Source organism: Myxine glutinosa, chromosome 14 (assembly GCF_964187855.1).
Source record: "Myxine glutinosa chromosome 14, kmMyxGlut1.1, whole genome shotgun sequence".
NCBI classification, from domain to species: domain Eukaryota; kingdom Metazoa; phylum Chordata; class Myxini; order Myxiniformes; family Myxinidae; genus Myxine; species Myxine glutinosa.
The window spans coordinates 49,271,755-49,293,874 of record NC_136274.1 but is presented as its reverse complement, the minus strand read 5'-3'; the positions used below and the strand labels follow the sequence as shown (position 1 = coordinate 49,293,874).

The 22,120-nt window shown below is 45.1% G+C and overlaps 1 protein-coding gene across 1 annotated transcript in view; it reads left to right on the top strand.

Moving 5' to 3' along the window:
- Positions 1-22,120, top strand: part of LOC137413133 (polycystin-1-like) — a 162,442-nt gene that overhangs the window by 4,898 nt on the left and 135,424 nt on the right. Inside the window, exons 2-3 of the mRNA XM_078767972.1 lie at positions 4,282-5,369; positions 14,620-14,774. Of these exons, the coding sequence (XP_078624098.1) occupies positions 4,282-5,369; positions 14,620-14,774 (1,243 nt within the window). The remainder of the gene's footprint in view (positions 1-4,281; positions 5,370-14,619; positions 14,775-22,120) is intronic.

Below are 22,120 nucleotides of genomic sequence, written 5' to 3'. Positions count from 1 at the left end.
CCTTGTGTGTGCTTTGGCTCCGTAAACAGCTTGTCGACCATTTATCAGCAAATCGATTCTACATTTTCCTCCTGATCTCGTGAAGTGGAAAATCTACTTTTTCAATCGTGCACAGTGCTGCACCACTCATTGTGGTGTTTACGGATGTTATTACTTGCGAAAATCGAAGATTTTTCAACTCCTGTATATTGGCTGGCCTTGTGTGTTATTCTGTCTGTCTGTTTGTAAGTCAATTGTCTGCAGGTCACAATTTTAAACCGATCTTCACAAAACTTCACCCAAATAGGAGAATTGGCCATAAGGAAGCAGCCTCATGATTTTGAGGTCAAAAGGTTAACAAAGACTAAAGGTCAACAACTTTGTCAAATTTCTAAAATCCTCAATTTTCATCCGATTGACTTGAACTTTGAAGTGGATTTGCATGCCAGGTCACTGAATTCAACCACCAATTGTTTTTGAGGTCATTATAGGCTAAAAGGTCAACGTAGGCTAGAAGTCAACAACATATTTTAGGGATTTCTCAAGAACGTATCTTGCTCTGCACGACATATTTCTTGTTACTTGCAAAATCGAAGATTTTCCAAGTATATTGGTCGGTTGTGTTTGTGGTTCTGTCTGTCTGTCTGTCTGTTTGTCTGTTTGTCTGTTTGTTTGTCACCGGTCTACAGGTCACAATTTTCAACCGATCTTCACGAAACTTCACCAAATGGTAGAGTTGGTCAAAAGCAAGAAGCCTATTGTTTTTGGGGTTAATATGTCCAAAGCTCAACATAGGCCAAAGGTCACAAACTTTGCTAAATTTCTAAAATCCTCAATTTTCATCCAATTGACTTGAAATTTGAAGAGGACTTGCATATCTGGTCACTGAATTCAACCACAAGTTATATTTTAGGTGAACAAAGGCCAAAAGGTCAACATAGGCCAAAAGGTCAACATAGGCCAAAAGGTCAACATAGGCCAAATTTCTAAAATCCTCAATTTTCATCTGATTGACTTGAAATTTGAAGAGGACTTGCATATCTGGTCACTGAATTCAACCACGTATTATATTTTAGGTAAACACAGGCCAATAGCTCAACATAGGCCAAATTTCTAAAATCACCAATTTTCATTTGATTGACTTGAACTTCTAAGAGGATTTATATATATGGTCACTAAATTCAACCACCATCTATTTTTGAGGTCAACATAGGCCAAAAGTTCAACATAGGCCAAATTTTTAATATCCTCAATTTTCATCCGATTGACTTGAAAATTGAACAGCATTGGCACATTGAGTCACTAAATAGGGAAACTAACTATTTTCGAGGTCAAAAGGTCAAAGGTCAACTCAAGGTCAACCTTCCAAAATCATAATTTTTCATCTGAAAAATCGTCACTTTTCATCCTGTTGACCCCGAGCTTTGATCAAGATTGTAAATTTTAATCTTGATGAAATGGACAATTTGCTGTATCAATGGAAAACTTTTGGGGGTGGGGTGGGGGGGATTTTGCAAATATCGTGCTCCGCATGACGTCTTCTTGTTTGTTTGTTTGTTTGTTTATTTTTTTTAATTTCATTATCATTTTCCTCTTGTATTCAAATCTTCCTTGCTATTCATGCTTGATGTATTTGTGACGTCCTGACAGGTGCATCCATTGTTTGAAAGGGATATATTATTATTGTTTACACAATTTCAATGCATTTGGTGATTTTTCCAGAAGAAAACAAAAATAATGGGATATATCAGAAGGTGGAATGGAGCCCGACCATATCTCGATGTATCCACCTGCGCGTGTGTGTATATGTATGTGTGTTTGCATGTACAGTGCCTTCAGAAAGTATTCACACCCCTTGAATTTTTTTCACATTCTGTTGTTACAGCCTGAATTTTGAATGGATAAAATTGAGATTTTTGTGTCACTTATTTACACATAATACCAAATAATGTCAAAAATCTGAATTTTTAATATAATTTTTTTACCAAAAAATTCAAAATGAAATACAGAAATATTTAATTTACATAAGTATTCAATCCCCTGAGTCAATTCTTCGTAGAAGCGCCTTTGGCAGTGATTACAGCTTCGTCTTTTTGGGGATGTCTGTATCAGCTTTGCACATCTGAATTTGATGAGTTTCTCCCATTCTTCCTTGTAAATTTGCTCAAGCTCTGTAAAAAAAAAAAAAAAAAAAAAAAATTTGTTCCATATTTTTTCCATTTCCTAATGATGGAGCTCACTGTTCTCTTGGGAACTTTCAACACTAGAAATTGTTTTATACCCTTGCCCAGATCCCTGCCTCCTCAATTCCATCTCAGAGTTCTACGGACAGTTTCTCGGTAGAGTTTCGGTAACGTCTTCATGGTGGACTTTCCGCTCTGACATGCACTGTTAACTCTGGGACCTTATATAGAAAGGTGTGTTTCTTTCTAAATCATGTCCAATCGATTGAATTGGCCACAGGTTGACTCCAATCAAGTTGTGGAGACATCTCAAGGATGGTCAAAGGAAAATGGATGTATCTGAGCTCAATTTGGAGTGTCATTGCAAAGGGGTTGAATACTTATTGACTCAAGACATTTCAGGTTTTAATTTTGTAAAAAATAATTTTAAAAATATCAATTTCTGAAGGCACTGTATATGCATGTGTGTGTTTTTTGTGGAGCTCAACTGGAGCTTTCTCTTGTGGAGTGTAACACGGCACAATGATCGCATGACCTCCTGAGTTGACTGGAATAATTAAGTTCAAAGAATCCGGCAGAATTCCTATGTTTTAAATGCCCGCCATGTTGAGGTGTATAGAGCAGCTTAATATGTCTTTCTGCAGTATGGCTTCATAATTATAAAATAAATAACAAAACAATGATAAGTTTGTAATAATGCATATTTTAATTAATACTTAATAAAATCAACAACAATAATCATAGTTTTCGTTCAGGGGTACAGGGCTTTACTGGTGCTTTCCAAAGGGGAGTGTGATACACCAAACTCATCACCATGAGTTCCTACATTGATTAGACCAATGAAAATTTGGTCCAATTGACCAACAGGCAGGGCCGGCGCCAGACTATTTTGTGCCCTAGGCAAGGCCAGCTACTTTCATCCCCCCCCCCTCCCCAATTTTTTTTTGCCAACTTCGATTATTAAAAACATGTTTTGTTGAAAAAATAAAAAGCAGAAAACTTGAAACTGCTAAAAAAAAAATTAAATTGCAATAATAGGTACCGTAAGATGCCAACAGCACCAATATTAAAGGCGCAATATCCATTAATACGGCAGTGGCTCTGTTAGGGTTGGGCTTTTCACTTAAAATGGCCTTTCACTTCCAAAAATATGACACTACAGGTGGTTTGCAATGCAATATAAAGAAAGTGGTCTCTTTATGAGTGTGAGAATGGAAATTACAGATAAACAAAACAGTTTTTGGTTTGAGCAATAAGTTTTAGATATGCAAAATCTAAATTTTAAATAATCAATCTTTGATTAATCTTTTGCAAATGCAAAAGAAAATATTTTGGCACACAAATCATTTTGAACTAAGGAGCACTCGGTATAATGCATACCTGAGCCATTGGCAACACAACATTCAAACCTTTGACTTCACACACCTTTAAGACTACACTACGACTACAGACACTGGACAGACACTGGACTGGACTTACAACGGTGAATGTTTGCAGCTTCATACATGACAATACCATTTAAGGATACTTGGCCTAACCAACCCGTCATGTTACCACAATATTTCGCTTACAGTCAGACAGAGAAACAAACAAAAAAACCGACAAACAGAGTTAAAAACGGCTCATAAAAGTTTCAATTTCAGACACATCAAAATCTCACTTTGCGTGCCTTTTCCTTTGCAAATTTTGTCACAAATTCAACCAGATCAAGTGCGGATGCCTGGGCATGTTCAATTGATATACAGTAGTTGCCAAGCCTACTGGCCTCTTTTCCAACATTGTAGAGCGTACGTAAGTTTTTATAACTTTGAGCTTTGAGAAACTACGTTCACCACTTGCCACTGACACTGTATAAAATAATTTGTATAAAACTGTGACCCTTTAAGGTTCAGTAATGCGCCCCTCTGATGTCTGCGCCCTAGGCGGCTGCCTAGTTGGCCTAATGGTAGCGCCGGCCCTGCCAACAGGCGCACTTGTATTTAGACTGACTTAGAGTTAAGAAAATGAAGGAATGACAACCATTTATTTCATCTGTTCTGTTTACTAATGAATGCAGTTATAATTCCATGTGTTGATTACTTTTGTATGACTGCTGAGTGATTCATTTTTTCTTCCCCAGGGAAATATCAATGCAAATGAGACTGTACAACATTTATTCTCGAAAATTCATCCATCTTTGGCAATTAAATTATTTGCTTTCACTTGGCAGAACACAGTGGCTCTTCGGCTTGAAGTATTGTCAATTGGTTTGTATCACAATAATTTCAGTCTTGAATATGATCAACTTGATACAGAAGGGATGACAACAATCCAAATGTTTGGTATTTATCAAGGCTTGACTTGCTGCTTGTGTGAGCCAGAAGAGGGCTATTTCTTCATATTTGGCCCTTCTTACTGTAGTATTAAGTTTTCCATGCCAAACATAACCTCGCTACCTTTTCTGGTGAACAGTGCACAGGAGAATTACATTGCATTGAAACATTTATATTCCCAGTACAATGTTCATACTGTTAGATTGAAGCAGTTGACGCCTCAATCTGACGATACATCCTCCGGCCAAGTGTCTGTTAACAGCGATGGCTGCAGAATAATAAACATTTATGTCGACGAAACTGGCAACATCACTCGTTCAGAAGAGCTCCTTCTTTTTGCAAATATAGAAATTGTTTGCCTGAAGGAAAATGAAAATTATGGTTACAAGTGGAATACCTATGACTTAAATGGAGAACAATACAAAACTCTGGCCCAAGCTGCTGGCCCAAGGGCTTTCTTTCCAGCGACATATTTTGATGTGGGTGTCTACAGAATATCCGTCACCATCAGCTATTTTCACCTTGAAGTAAAGAGTGAACAGAAAAACTTAACTGTCCATGTATCACCATCTCCATTGGTGGTCATCATCAAAGGGGGTCTTGAAAGAATTATTGGGAATGTTGCAGATGCGGTGGTTGATGCAGGTAGCCTGTCCTATGACCCAGATCTTGGTGAGACCAGTGAAGGTATGACTTTTACATGCACCTGTGAAGATGTGCAACAGACATTTAATTGCATAGGACAAGCAAATGGAATGTTTTTGCTTCCATCGAATAATCTTGTCGCTGGTGCAATATTGAGGGTTGTTGTCGTTGGATCCAAAGATGGCAGAGAAACCAATTACACTCAGATCCTTAACGTGATAACGGGAGATCCTCCAGACATCAGTGTGCGGTAAGTAAACTATATTTACATTCTCTCCCCTTATTATTTCGACTTGACCTCACAGTTGTAGTATTTGGGTGTTGAACAAGTACATAGAAGCAGGCTAGTCAAGACTATCTTTGTTGCAATCTTTGGGCAGGATTGTGCTGGTACCTACAAGTCGAATAATTGGAATCTAAAAGTGCTGCTCATTAACTTTGATGATGTAAAGGGCAAATGCAAGATTATTCTTTTCACAAGATTCCATATTGATATCTCCACATCACCATTATACATTATACTTCTTACTTTCTGGCTCCATGTCAAAGCCATAGATCCCACATCGTCTATGATTGTCATTGAAAATTTGCAAAACTGGTGGTATTTTATTGGAGAATGACATACCAACTGAGAAATAAATCAGTGATGACATGTTGCCTCTGTACCAAGAGTAGAACAATATAGTCAGGTTCACTATGTTTTTTCGTTCAAAATCATGGTAGATTAGCAAACCTATACATTTTTGGAAACGCTATCACATGGAAAATCTGAAAATCAATGTTTACATTTGCCAATTCCGACCAATTCGATTCGACCAATCGACCAATTCCATTCGACCAATTCGACCATTCGACCAATCGCTTCGATCGACCATTCGACCAATTCGATCGATTCGATTCGATTCGATTCATCGAATTCGATTCGATTCATCGAATTCGATTCATCGAATTCGATTCGATCGACCATTCGACCAATTCGATTTGCCAATCAATTTGACCGACCTTTGCTTGTGTGGAACGGACTGTGAAAACGATGCGGACTATATTGTCGGATACGACACACAGGACGGTGATGACGAACTCTAAATGGCATATTCTGTAATCGTGTATGTTTGATGCCATTGACTGCCTGTGTATATTTTGTCATTGACTGCCTGTGTAGATGTGAAGTTATACTGACTGCATGTGTATATATGATTTTGCTGACTGCCTGTGTATGTTTGGTCATATGAATTATTGTGACACATTTTGATGTTATTGTTGCGAATATGGAATTTGGCCTCCATATCCGCTTGTAAATATTCCCCTATTTCTCCAATACTCCCCAACTTTCCCCAATCCCCCATTCCCTAGTCCCATTGCATGTAAATAACACTCAGTAGAGCCGACCTTCCCCTTATTCCCCCATTAAATGTCGTGCCCAGGTCCACCGCACCACACGTAGACCACTTTCGGACATCTTCCTAGTTATTCTTAATCTATGTCAGTTAAGGCCTCGTTTCCATTAATTATGACTCTTCGTTGCACCAGAATGTGATTATATGGCATCAGTAGTGAGTTTAGGACCTTTCCCATACCTCCTCCCATCTTCTTCCCCGTCTACAACAACAGAGGGGCACGGCGCTGCGCGGGGGGGAGTGTGCGTCCTCCCACCGGCTCGGTTCGCCGCCATCGACAATGCGCTCCAGATGATGCGCTCCAGACCATGCGCTCCACGGGGTTACCACGAAGGGGCTCCTTGTCAGCTCCTCGTCAAGGGCGGAGCCTGGTAAACCCCCCCGCACGCACCCAATGAGAAGCAACGTGCCGATTCCACGAGGCGGAGCTAACGAGCCGAGGGCGTGTCACTCCCCGCCGGATATACGCGGCCACGTAGCGGACGTGACGTCAGATGCGCCCCCAGCTGGAGAAAGAACGTTGCCTTGCCTACGACCGCTGAGAGGAAGAGAACCCGCCTGAGAAAGAACGTCACCTCTGAGCGCTGCGACGAGACCTCCCCGCATCTCTGGACCGGACCGGGTCGATTCTAACCTTTGAGCAGAGGTGCACCTGGAGCCATCGCTACCGCCTGTCCTTTCCATCAACCCCCGTGTGAGTCAGCCGTTGTCCCGTTTGCCTGTCGTCTGTTGGGGAATAATATAAGATTGTGTCTAAGTGCTTGTCTTTCTATGTTGTACCTCTAGCCCCTGTAATCTAACCTTTTCCGTAACGAATATAATCTCCTCCGGAGGTCTTGAGAACCGTATCCCTGGTGTCGTCATTTTATAACCCAGCCGGGTGTCTTCTTTTTCTTATTGAGCCAGCGTGGCGCGGCTTCGTCAATGTCGAGTATAATCGGTAACTTGTGCAGACGTGGTCATACCAAAACCGCTCGGTAAACTAACATCTAAGCCACGTCGGTAACAATTGGTGTCGAGGAGTGAGATTCGGACCCGGGACTAAATTAGTTAGGCCCAAATTTTGGGAGGGAAAATCGAGCCGGAGCGCGTACGGCGCTCGACCAAATCGATCCGGAGCGCGGTCCCGCGGTTACTGCGCTCGACGAAATTATAACAGCAAAATTTGGATTGGTGTTACGAAACTCGAATTTTGAAAGTCGCGCTATGGCGGATCAAGACGGCTGGGGTCCGGTAGGGGAGAGTGAAGCAGGGTCGGTCCAGGACCAAATTGAGGGACATGAGGAGAGCGAAACAGCGAGGGTAGCAGGCACGCAAAATGGCGCCTCGCAAGAGCGCGCGGTAGCCGAGCCCGCTGTATCAACGGGCTTTAACATGCAGCCGATTGACATACAGGCCCTCATTGCGCAGCTACAGGCAGCTGTACAGATGAGTATGGGGAGCCAAATTGAGCGATTGAGTGAGCAAATGGGGGTAATGAGGGACGAAGCGAGGGGTACCAGTGAGGGGTTAGACAATAATTTTGAGAAGTTAGACAAGAAATTTGGGAAGTTAGACAATAATTTTGAGGGGTTAGACAACGGGATAAAAGAGGTGAAACATGGGTTAACGGGGGTAGAAAACAGAATGGCCGCTCAAGAGAATCAAATGGAAGGGATGCAAAAGGGGTTAGAGGGGGTAGAAAATAGAATGGCTGCCCAGGAGAATCAGATAGAGGGAGTGAAAAATGGGTTAGAGGGGTTAGAAAACAGTATGGAAGGCAAATTGAGGGACATGAGGGACCAAGCGGAAAGGGAAGTTAAACAAATGGAGCAGCAGATAGAGGGGGTCAGAATGGGGGTAGAAACCAAACTGGATGCTCACAGGGAGGAAATGGAGCAGATGAGGGTGGCATCTGGGCAGGAGATGCAAGTGATGGGAGAGGAGATCAGAAGAGGAGTGAGTGAGGAGGTCGGAGGAGTGCGCGAGGAGGTGAGGCACTGTGAGGAGCACATGGAGAAGGAGGTGAGAAAGGGGACTGTAAAGTTACAAGGGGGCATAGAGGTCCTGACGCAGGAGGTGGAGCAGCTGACGGTGGGACAAACGGAGTTAGTGGAGCAGGTTCAAAGGAACACTGCGGTATTAGGAGGGTTAAAAGCGACACAAAACGACATAAAAAACGACTTGATAGCGACAAAGAGGGAATGTCAGATGGTACGTGAGGGACTGACAACGAGGCTGGACGAGGTGATAGAGGTTATGGAGACGAAGGACCGGCAGGTGAGGACGCACATGGAAACGGTCAAGGTAGCCTTAGAGGATGAGCTTGAGGAGACGTACCGGGGAATAAAAGAGGTGAAGCACAAATTAGAAGAAGTGGAAGAAGGGATGAGCGAAATTAAGAAGCGACGGAGAGGGGATAAGAAAGAGATAAAAGAGGAGATAAAAGAATTGGTCCAAAGTCTGTGTTTGGATCGTGATGATGTGCTCATTAACCGGATGAGGGATTCGCAGGTGATGGAGGAGAAGCGAAGAGGAAGAGGACCCGGTGTAAGTGGTGACCAATATGGTCGTGCGTATGATGCGCCAGGGGATTTAAGAAGCTTGGGGATTGGTTTGGATCCGGGTGTTCGTGAAAGGCCGTTGGTGAGGTGTGTGACAGGTCTGGTGTGCGAAAGAGGAGGTGTGCGAGAAAGTCCGACTCTGGGGTGTGTGAGGAAAAAGTGTGTGCCAAGGAGTGAGGGTGTTGGCGAGAATGAGTCGGTCGTAGCGTGTGTGCGAGGGAGCACATGGAAGCGCGGTGTGGTGAGTGTTACAGAGGGTGTGACGGGAGAGTGTGCGCAAGAGTGTGCGCGAGAAAGGTGTGTGACGGACAGGTGCATGGGGAAAGAGTGCGCTGTCAGAAGTAAGGAAGAGTGCACACCTGTGGTGAGTGTTACAGAGGGTGTAACGGGAGAGTGTGCGCGAGAAAGGTGTGTGATGGACAGGTACATGAGGAAAGAGTGCGCTGTCAAGAGGAAGGGTGAGTGCGCTGTCAGGAATGGAGGTGAAAGTAGTGAGAGTGACATGGAGCGTGAGTTAGTTGTGACAGGTGAGCGAGGATGTACACCTGGGATGGAAGGATGCACACCTGGAATGGTAGAGCGTGAGTGGGAATGCACGCTGGAGTTGGTGGTGAGGCACGTGGTTGGGTGTGCGAATGAGAGCACACCTGTGATTGTCACAGAGGAGGTGACAGAAGAGGGGGCGCGTAGAGGTGTGTTGGTGAGGTGTGCTACCAACGAATGTGTGCCAAAGTGTTCGGTGGTCAGGTGTGTGACCAAGGCTGTGAGTGGAATGGGTGTGCCTGGGTGTGTAAGGAAAGGTACGAGGAGCATGAGCACGGCTGGATGTGTGAGCAAGGAACGGGCTTCGGGGTGTAAGCATGCAGGTGAAGCATCGACATTAAACGGGTTAGAGGTTAGGTCGACTTTTAGCCGAATCGGGCCCTCGGTGCGTGCTGGGCCTCGCTTTGAACGGCCGCGTCCGTGCTCCACTAGGCGGAGCGGGCAGCCCGATAGGAAGGGTCGTTATGGCGACCACGTTTTGTTGAGACGTGCCGGCAGGTCGAGATCGGGACATTGGATGGCTCCACGCCGAGGTGGTGCGTGGGATCTCGGCCCGGGTAAGCCCCCGTCCCTGCCCCGAATGCCGGACGCATCCAGCCGCTGGCACAAAACAACCAGCATCCATTGCTTGGCTTTACGAAGCCGGGCTTTGGACAGGGATTGGCGCACCGAGAGGTATTAGTGAGTCGACTGGGTGATGAGGTTAGTGTTTTGGACCCAAAATTAGAGAAAAACAAAATTTGATGATTGGCAAAGGATTGGCAGTAGTGATTGGCAGATGATGGGCAGTGATTGGAAAATTTTTGAATTGTTGGATTTGGACGAGCGAAATTGGTAGTGAGAGACCCCCGATGTGGTGGGATGGCAAAACCACCATCCTTCCCATATGTGGGGGCAAAGGAGCAATAGCTTATGGGGTGTATGGCAGTGGAAACTAGCCCGGGTGGGTTAGGATATTGTGTGTAGGGCCCTAGAAGATGACATTAGGTGACGCTAAGATTAGTTAGTGACTGATACCTGTAGTGGGGACGCAGGTAGATTAGTATGGATGATAATGACGAGGGAGCGCAATAGTTTAAAGGGACGACTGGGAAGCGCAAGTTTCAGAAGGGAGTAGTTAGCTGAGATGATGCCGTGTTTGTGAGAATTGAACAGGTGTGATTGCACAGGTGTGCAACTGGACAGGTGTGTGGAGCAGTGTATGAGTAGTGAGTGTGTGGATCAGCGCGAATGCGCTTGGGGAGAGAAGGGTGCAGGTGGCACCAGGTGTGAGAGCACAGGTGTGCAGGTACAGGTGTGTGGAGAGAGTTGGAGTGAGTGGTACGGAGCGGTGTGCATGGTGCGAAGGTGTGGATGGGGGAAGAGTGAACCCCTTTCACGAGTACCCGGGGCGGGTAGTGTAAGTGTTAGGTAGAGGGTGCAGGTAAATTGTGGTTGGATATTGGCATCTGTGGTGCGGTTGCAGAATGGTGTTGTGAATGGGTGCATTAGTGTTGTGGAAATGGCTGGGCGTGTAGCCTGTTAGTGTGTGTAGTTGGTTGGGCACTCCACCACTGTGAGGATGTCGGCCAGGTGAGGCCGCAGGTGGGCTCTGGGAGTCGGTAGTTGTGAGTGGGTGCCTGAGGATCCCGGGTGTGGATCGGGCAGCCCCGTGCCAGAGAGGGCACCGAGTGGGGAGAGGGCCAGAGGGCCTTCCCCAGGTAGTTAGGTTAGGGTAAGGAGCAGGTAAGCTCGGAGGCAACTGCAGTGGTGGAGGTGTGCAGGTGGGTAGACCCACTGGGAGAGGTACACGCCACAGCCCAGAAATTGTGCGAGGGCACCGGGAGATGAATCGGGGGAGTGAGACCCCAAATTGAAAAGCACCACAGTTGGCCAATGGGAATTGGTTTTTAGAACCAATAGTGTAAGAGGGCCAATGGTTTGGCCGGAGAAAGACCCCGGGTAGTGTAAAGTTGTAAAGTCATTTAGGAAATAGTTAGGATTGATGAACCTGTCGCACCATACGCAGCCACTTACCTGTGGTGATGATGATGACTCCACACCTGTGTTTTCTTTGTTTGTTGCAGGAAATGAGATTGCTGTGTGGATTTGTGAGACGCATCACGACGTGGATGAGACATTGGGGTGATTCCATCTCTCCCTCCCTAGGAGGGACTGATGATGAATTGGTAATGGCAAATTTTGATGTGCAGTTGGAGATGGCAAATTTTGATGAGAGTTGAAAATGGCAAATTTGATTGGTTAGGAGGGAGAGAAGACGAATTTGGTTTATGGGAGGAACGGGGAAGACAGTAGGGATGTTTGTTGATTTGTAAAGTAGATGTTTATGGGTAGTGTTGTGTTGTGTGGATACAGTAAGGGGTAAGGGAGGGGCCATGTAGGTTACCTGGTGGGGGGGGGGGCGTACGATAGGAACGTACCTGTCTCACCTGGTTCCCATGTGCCCCCAGTGTGCATCACCTTACATTGCGTGCACTTTTGCGCCCTTACCACCTTACTCACTTGTCTGCTTCTTTTGTCTCCCACCTCCGAGGATCTGGCTTTGGGGTAGAGAGAGAGGAGAGAGAGGTGCTGGCTGCGCAGTTGTGGGCCTGCACTTTCGCTGTTTGCTGCCGGGATCGATACACCATATGGACCGCAATGTTTGTGGCCACCCACAATGGACCGCAGTTCGTTTGCGGCCAAGCACCACCCGGGGATGGACCTATGGGTCAACGTGGCACCTATGCCATACAGGTGAACCACTTTTAGTTAACACCAAGTGCACCACAAGAAGAGCAAGAGACACCTGCAGGGTTAGGGGTTGTCGAATTTATTTTTATTGCAATGAACAATGGTGACTGCACCGGATGGTGCTCACTGTGTGATGGGGTGGTGCTTGATGCTTGGAAGGGGTGCTCTGCACGTTATTAAAGGCCGTCGGCCACAGAGCACTCGTGGGTTGGTGTATCGATGCTGGCAAGCGCGCTCTCTCTATGCATAACATCTGCATGTGTTCCTCCAAAAACAGGTCCTGGATCGTAGTGTAGATATCAGCGTAATCTTGTAAATAATGCTCCCTACCGGCTGTATGTGTAGTTTGAGAATTCTTTCCGGATTCGGTTATCCTGTGGGTGTGTTTCTGTGAGGAGAAGGGTGCAACGTCGCAGGGGGACATATTTACTCATTCGTGAATATCTGTAAAACTGTCGCACTCAGGGTAGAGTTAATAGTAGAGGGAACTACATTGTGTGCCACACTAAAGTAGGTAAAAATTTATCGGGTCGGGACGCCCCGAGGGTAGAGAAGGGTGCAATGTTGCGAATATGGAATTTGGCCTCCATATCCGCTTGTAAATATTCCCCTATTTCTCCAATACTCCCCAACTTTCCCCAATCCCCCATTCCCTAGTCCCATTGCATGTAAATAACACTCAGTAGAGCCGACCTTCCCCTTATTCCCCCATTAAATGTCGTGCCCAGGTCCACCGCACCACACGTAGACCACTTTCGGACATCTTCCTAGTTATTCTTAATCTATGTCAGTTAAGGCCTCGTTTCCATTAATTATGACTCTTCGTTGCACCAGAATGTGATTATATGGCATCAGTAGTGAGTTTAGGACCTTTCCCATACCTCCTCCCATCTTCTTCCCCGTCTACAACAACAGAGGGGCACGGCGCTGCGCGGGGGGGAGTGTGCGTCCTCCCACCGGCTCGGTTCGCCGCCATCGACAATGCGCTCCAGACGATGCGCTCCAGACCATGCGCTCCACGGGGTTACCACGAAGGGGCTCCTTGTCAGCTCCTCGTCAAGGGCGGAGCCTGGTAAACCCCCCCGCACGCACCCAATGAGAAGCAACGTGCCGATTCCACGAGGCGGAGCTAACGAGCCGAGGGCGTGTCACTCCCCGCCGGATATACGCGGCCACGTAGCGGACGTGACGTCAGATGCGCCCCCAGCTGGAGAAAGAACGTTGCCTTGCCTACGACCGCTGAGAGGAAGAGAACCCGCCTGAGAAAGAACGTCACCTCTGAGCGCTGCGACGAGACCTCCCCGCATCTCTGGACCGGACCGGGTCGATTCTAACCTTTGAGCAGAGGTGCACCTGCAGCCATCGCTACCCGCCTGTCCTTTCCATCAACCCCCGTGTGAGTCAGCCGTTGTCCCGTTTGCCTGTCGTCTGTTGGGGAATAATATAAGATTGTGTCTAAGTGCTTGTCTTTCTATGTTGTACCTCTAGCCCCTGTAATCTAACCTTTTCCGTAACGAATATAATCTCCTCCGGAGGTCTTGAGAACCGTATCCCTGGTGTCGTCATTTTATAACCCAGCCGGGTGTCTTCTTTTTCTTATTGAGCCAGCGTGGCGCGGCTTCGTCAACGTCGAGTATAATCGGTAACTTGTGCAGACGTGGTCATACCAAAACCGCTCGGTAAACTAACATCTAAGCCACGTCGGTAACATTATTAACTGCCTGTACAAAATGATAACATGTATTTGATTATGCAACTTATCGCGAATATAAAGACAGTATTTTGCAATTCAAAACCTTTGATTCGTGTCTTACCATTCCCCATAGCACTAATTTGATACTTTCATTGGATTCCTTGTCCCTGAAAATATAGGTTTAGTATATTTTAAAAGTTTTTAGGGTAATTAGAGGCAGAAATAGAACAAAATATGTATTTTACAGTGGCCATTTTGAAAATCCAAAATGGCCGCCATACAGGTATCTCTCCAAATGTAAACATTGATTTTTAGTTTCCTTATGCTATAACCTTTCCAAAAATGTATAGGTTTGCTAATCTACCATGATTTTGAACGAAATATAATTTATTGACATAGTGAACCTGACTAATACCTGAAATCAACAAGACGTTTATGGAGATATGCTAACTGTTGTTGGAAACAAGGAGAAGCTGGTGTTTCAGGCCTTAACCTTTACCTTTCTTCGGAGAAAAAGACCTCCGAGGTCCTTCGTTTGCTCTGATGAAGGGTTGATGCTTTTTCTAATCAAATGACTTTTTATCATTTCAGTTGTCTGGATAATTGTGGCAATTATGCAAGTTCAGGTTCTACAATGATCCTCATGGTTGATTGCTGGAATTGCTTAAGTGAAGAAATGAGTTATTCTTGGGAGCTAAAGGAAAGGAAAACGTCCCTATCAACCTTAAACCAGTTCACGGAGACAGGTATTTTTTGGTTTGAAAGTATTTGTTACCAATTGTTTTTCTGCGTCTAACATTAAAAAAACATACATATGCATTTATATGCAAGAGGAGGGAGAGGGGAGGGGTGATGAGGGAGGGAGGGAATAGTGACGGGGAGGGGTGATGAGGGAGAGAGGGAATGGTAATGGGGCGGGGAGGAGTGAGAGGTGGAGACGAGTGAGGGGGAAGGAGAGGAGGAGTGAGGTTGGGAAGAATAAGGAGACGTAGAGAGGAGTGTGGGTTGGAGAAGCGTGAGGGGTGTGAGGGCGGCAGAGAAGAGGAGGGGTGAGGAAGGAGGGAAGAAGAGGAGGAGTGAAGGGGGGGAGGGAGAAGAGTGATGGGTGGAGAGAAGTAAGGGTGGGAGAGGATTGACTGAGGAGTGAGGGGGAGTGAAGAGTGAGGGCAGAGTGGAGTGAAGAGGTAGGGGAGAGACGAATGAGCATTGGAGAGGAGGGTGGGGAGAGGAGAGGAGTGAGCAGGGAATGAGAGGAGAATGAGGGGTGGAGAGGAGAGTGAGGGGTGGAGAAGAGTGAGGGTTGAAGTAGAGGGGAGAGGAGTGAGAGGGAGAGAAGGAGAGAAGATAAGGAGAAGAGGAGAAGGGAGAGAAGGTTGGAGAGGAGTGAGTGAGTTGTTGGGAAAGGATAGGATTGAGATTGGGGGTGTGGGGGCGGGGGGGGGGGGAATGAGTGTTTTCACCAATTTTGTAAAACTCTTCGTGCAGTATCTAACTCAAGATGTCCAAATGTCATACACATCTGTGCCCGTCGGTTTCCCACGGGTACCTCACCAATCTGATAAATATAATTCATCGAATGTTTGTTTGTCTGTTCACACTTTTTGCAAAGACCGTTGGGCTCACAAACAAAAAATTGGCACACAGACCAAGTCTGACATGGGGATTGTCCTCAAGGTATTTTCATGCACCACCTCAACCTTTAAATACCCCAAAGATCGCTAATACGCTTTTTACTTGCTTTTTACTTGCTTGGCAGATGCGACTCCTTAAGACTCCAAAGACGCCATGGACCCATAACACCATTAATACCCTTTAAAACCCGAATACACCAAACACCCTTTGGACCCCAAAGACCCTTAAGACCCCAAATAGTTGAATAAGAATAACAATGCAAGAGGAGGGAGACTCCAGTGATCTCAACAGAAATTCACAGCTCGAACCAACATGCTGGAACTCCAGCACGAGGTTGATGAACGTTCTCTTTATGTGTATGTTTATGTGGAAGTGATGGGTCACATAATGAAAGCAGATCAAACTAGAACGGCACTCAGTAGAGAGCATACCTCCACCTGGTTGGCCATAATCACTCAATGGTGAAGAATCGCTTAAAAAATTATACTAGCTCGATCTGGATCTGGATCTTCACCAAAATTGAATGGATTCGTCCTTGTCAGACACACAACCTGTCGAACACGTTTTGTCCAAATCCATCCATAACTTTTTCAGATATCCTGCTATGTATCGTTTTTGGCCCCATCTCCCAATGGTGAAGAATCACTTAAAAATTAAATAATTCTCATATCCGAATCCATATTCAGATCTTCATCAAAATAGAATCGAATCGTCCTTGTCAGACACACAACTGGTCCACCAAGTTTCGTCGAAATCCGTCCACACCTTTTTGAGATATCCTGCTATGTATCGTCGTTTTTGGCCCTATCTCCCAATGGTGAAGAATCACTGAATAAAATCTAGTAGCCGAATCCGGATCTTCACCAAAATCGAATCATTTCGTCCTTGTGACATTCGCTACATCTCTGCCGAATGTCGTCTGAATCCGTCCACAACTTTTTGAGATATTTTGTTCACAAACAAACAAACAGACAGGGGTGAAAACATAACCTCCACCCACCTTTGGTGGCAGAGGTAACAAAAGGGGAGAAAGGAAATAAGTAAAACAGTAAAATAGACAATCTGAGGAGGGAGCAGGGGTGTTCTATCGAGCAGGGTGTTCCATTACCAAGCTGCTTATAGAGCGCTCGCCAAGCAGCTTAAACACTCCCACTATACTGTTGAGATCACTGGACTGTCCCACAATGTCCGAATTAGCCAAACTAGCAACGGTACCTGTCCTATGGGCGGGGCTTCAATTGGGAGGCCCAAATGAAAAGGCAAAATATCAGAAATTGAACGCTTTTTTTTTTTTAACGATTTATATAAACATCCGTTAAATCACATCACACGCAAATCATCAAAATCTAAACAGTATTTGTAGAATTTCAATGAAAGCCACATCACTGTTCATATCGGTAAATATTATTCCATCGTGTTTTGAAAAACTGGAAAATTGGAAAAAAAATTGGAAAAACAATATAGCCTTTTTTACTCTAGGGGGTCCCAGGGATTACCCACCCAAAATTTAGTTGCGATCGGTTCAGCCGTTTTTGCGGTACCTGGGAACGGACAGACAGACGGACATTTGGTGAATTATAGTAAGATGAACACTTTCTTAATAGTCGGAGCTGTTGCTGAGGTTAATTCTGGAGTTAAAATCTTGAAATTCAGTTCAGGTGAAGAGTCTTTATCTTTGCGGAAATTAAACAAAGGCATGGACACTGGCGTTTATAAACACTGCAATGCATATAGGAAAACAGCGATTCGTAGGTATGAAGATCAGCTATATTACATTCATAGATTTGAAGCTTTATTGTACAGAAACCAACCTGTTATGAGGTAAGGCATACTTGAAGTGAGCGACCAAAATGGCAGAATGAAGTTATGGGGGAGAACACACACACACACACACACACATTGCCATATATGCCATACACATTGCCATATATATATATATATTGCAAACCTTATCTTTTCACTGGTAAATTGTTTGCATGGGAAAGGTAATCACAATTGCTAACAAAATGATGTTTCCCATGCAAAATTTCAGATAAAACATATTGTTTTAGTTTGTACTCCTGGAGTGTGTGCAGAGGGCACCAGCTGCACCAAATGATACAGCCACCCTGGAAAATAAAACAGAGAATACAAGATAATTTAGTACTCTTTGCATCAGGTGTTTGCATATCTGTATTGTGTAGCTCTGAAGAAACAAATCAGGCGAGTAAATTAAACCTACCTGTATTTCTTATGCATAGCCTTTATGCAAGTGAAGAGGAACAGGTTGAGATGGTTGGGACATGTCTTGACGAAGGATGAAAGTGACTGGGTGAGAAGATTGATGGAAATGAATGTAGAAGGAAGTAGAGTACGGGGAAGACCGAGAAAGACTTGGCTGAAGATGGTGGAAGAAGAAATGCGGGCAAGGGGGTTAACAAGGAGAGATGCAGAAAATAGGGCAAAATGGAGAAGATTATCATGAGGACCGCAAGGCTAACCCCCGCTCTAGCAGGGGAAATGGCCTTAAAATGCCTGCTGAAGGAAGAGCTGACAGTCTACTTTGTTTGGACCTTCTAGTTTCATCACTGGTGAATCTTGTCAACACAGAGCACAGCTCTTGGGGGCACACTATAGGTTATCACTCTGGTGGGTGAGCCACAATGTTATTAGCAGCAGCTTGACCCTGGTCAAAAGTGATGGTAACAGCTCGGTGCACCCCACTGTCATCAACACTTTGATGTTGAATTTGGGATATTCCAGTTCCATGGAATGAGCCAATTGCAATTGTAGACTTAGAATTATGGTTTATATTGTCGCGTCAGACAGCCTCCTTTAACAAGGCCTGTCTGCACCGGGATCTTTCATCCTGCGAACGCCCAAAAGGTCTCCAACTAATGCATTCTCAGTGTAATTAATCTACAACTTCACCACTCCCCAAGGTCACCCTGAATGAAATGAATTTGACAGCAACATGCATGGGACAGATGGAAAACGGATAAAAAAAGGTGGACGGCACATGCAAATTGGAATAAACCATGCAAATCAACAAACACAGATGGATCCCACACAACTTATCCACAAGGATGAACAAAGAACAATCCTAACGCCATAAAGCACCACAAAAATCTGAATCATTACAATGATGGGGAAAACAGGCGAGGACTGAACAGGCATGAAGCTGAGAATGTGCAGGAAGATGGTGCAGTTCGGGAACAGGAATCATGAAGGCAGTGGAGGCGTGGGGTTGTGAGGTGGCTTCCACATTTCCAGCGAGCAGTCGTCCCTGAGCATAGACGAAGCAAAACAGGGGCCAAAGAGCGAGAGAGAGAGGAATAAAGAGATGATCTTTGTCCAAATCGGTCCCATTCATTCTCCTTGCATATGCAGACCCAGCCCTCCTGGAATCTGGGACCGCCTTCACCTGTGGTAGGTCTCGTAATTGGCTGCCCGCTGCTTGTGGGAGGTGCCATCCTCAGGGCTGCCCTGCCCCACGAGGTGGCCCCAATAATAAAAAGTCTTTATCCCTTGAGGACTCCACAGCAGACTATGCAACAATAGATTGTGGTGCGCAAGCCAGACAGATCGCAACCAGTCCTTTTGAAGCGTGAAGCATTTCCGTTGTGCCTTGTTGCCTAAAGTCCTCACATGGCCCCACCCACGAACGAGGTTTTTACGCATACAATCTTCTCGCTATTCTGTCTGTAAATTACATGCTCTCCCTCCTGAGCGTCACATGTAACAAGACCACTTATTCTTGATGGTTCCCTGATATATAGCAATCTAACCTACTCAAAACACATGGACCATACTATTCTTACAACAATCTAGCTATGGATCCCATCCCCACCCCCTCTTCGACGTAACAATATTGTCCACTGCAGCAGTCACGAAGAGGCCACCTCTGAGTTGAGTAGGGCAGATGATATTCTCCATATAATGGTGTTGACACTTTTTTTTTTGTGTGAAGGCTCCAGTCATGGACTATATTGTCCTCATCGAGGCCAGGCTTTAAGTAAAAGATCTGCATTGATAGAACAGTGAAGAAAGAGAGAATAGTGTAAGAGATTTTGAGGAAATAAAAAAATCTGCTTTTTGAAAAGGAGAAGGTCGTAAGTGTTTGGAAATACATGGGAAGGTAAAGAGTTCCATAATTTGGCAGTGGGGAGGAGGGGGGAGGGGGAGAAACAAACATCATAACGTCCCACCCCTGAGTTGCCAATGGCCACACAATAATCATGCGATGCAGTGGCTTGTCGAGTATCCCGTGGTCTTGCAAATGGCAATGGCAAGTCTGGGCCGGCCGAGGAGGTCACGCCCGGCCCGGACTGGCTTTGCAATGTGTGTGCGGAGCATCACTCCAATATACACAGCTGGTGGTGTTTCTCGGTCTTGGCTGAGCCGCACACCACTTGTGGCATTAGCTGTCTCCCAGTGGGGTACAGAACTGTTGAATATCAGCAACTATGAGAAGATGAGAGCTGATTGTGACACACTGATTGGTTGCATGCTTTTGACTTCATGTTTGGTCCATTCAGGATCATAGCCACCAGTGACAAACGTGATTTTTATACCGACCTCTTGGCACTGGTTATCAAATGAGCCACTGAATCTCGTTTTCATTTTTAACATATCTCGACGGACAATTTTGGCAGCTCTGGCAAGATCACCACCATCACTGTCTGCATCATACTTGCATGTTTTTTCTAGAGCAGAGGCAACATCTTGGTTGCAAATAAGTCTCGGAGAAGGGGGGCGGTTGGGGGTGGGGGGGGGGATGTACCAGGAAAGATTCCAGGGTATCATGGCCTTGCTTGTGGGCTTCCATGTCAGGAAAGTAGGCGAGGGTTCAATTCTTCAATTTGGTTGAGTGGAAATCACTTTTTTATACACTGGTTGAGTCGAGGCTTGTGTAAGAGCAAACACATTAAACACAAAAACATAAACTGACACATAAAACATATTGTTACATTTGTGGGGGTAGGCATGAAATACCTCGTAGGAAAGTTAGAATCGTGTAGATTAGCATGCTCCGAGTGTCGTGAAGAAGAAGAAGAAGCCATCTCGATGTGGCGAAGTAATGTCGAATGTCTGGGTAAGTGTTTAGGTGTCTCCACACAGAGGAGTGGAGTTGTGCTATCTAGGTAGGGTCTGTAAAGTTAAATCCCCTGTGTGTAAATGCCTCTTGTAATTTTTCGTAGTGTTCTTATAAAACTCAGCCAGCCAGGCAAATGACTCCATTCACTCACCATGGTGGTGAGACCCAAAAGCTTGAGTGACAGAACATCTTCGAGTGGATTGTTGAGAAAGTAGATGGGAGGGTTTTCCAAACGGTCTTTTCGGAGAGACATAGTGAGAGTCTTAGACTTGTTAGGATTGAAAGATATGTTCCACTTGTTTGTTTAGTTTGTGATTTTATCCAAGTCTGGAGAGTGAAGAGGTTGCTGCCTGCTGATCTGATGGTCAACATGACCTTGACGGTGGCATTAACCAAATTGATTGATTCATGAAAATTTTAAAAATATTGTTTTTGCCAAAGGACTTTTTCAAAATTGTGACCAAATTTCAGCTTCCGAGCTCAAAGGATGGCTGATATATCTCCCGGACAAACTAATAGGAAAGAAAAAGAAAACAAACTAACGGAGTGAAAACTGAATACGGTACTCCTTTTTGGTGCCCGTCATCGCCGGGACCTTTTCGGGTATTTGGGATGTTTTGGGTCTTCGGGGTGTTTTGGGTCTTCGGGGTGTTTTGGGTCTTCGGGGTGTTTTGGCTCTTTGGGGTGTTTTGGGTCTTTTGGGTCTTTGTAATGTTTTGGGTCTTTAGGGTGTTTTGGGTCTTCAGGGTGTTTTGGGTCTTCGGGGTGTTTTGGGTCTTCGGGGTGTTTTGGGTCTTCGGGGTGTTTTGGGTCTTTGGGGTGTTTTGTGTCTTTGGGGTGTTTTGGGTCTTCAGCGTCTTTGTGGGTCTTCGGGGTCTTTTGGGTCTTCTGGGTGTTTTGCGTATTCACGGTCTTTTGGATCCTCAACAGTCTAATTACGCTTAGTCTCTTAATTACGTTTGGGCTGCTGAGGGTTCTCAGCAGTCTAAACGTAATTAAGAGTTCACGAACTGTGTTTTGGGTGTGAATTTTTTTTTTGTAGAAGAAGAAGACGTTTTGGTCGCATATAAACAAACAAACAAAAAACATAACCTTCCATATACGTTTGCTCTATTATTATAAGATTTGGGTCTGAGAGTTATATTGGATGGGAGGTGGTGGGGGAAGGGGTTGCCCCCCCCCCCCAATAGGTATGTTTTTGTTTGTTTGTTTAAAGTCTTATGATTATGTTCGTATGATTCTACATGCTGCCCTGTCTTCTAGCAACCATTGAAATTTGTTTAAAATACTTTTAATCAGTGCAGTATATTGTTTATTCTACGAGGTGAGCACTGGGGGTATTGCCCCTATGTTTAATCAGTGCTCTTGGGAGTTGAACGGGTG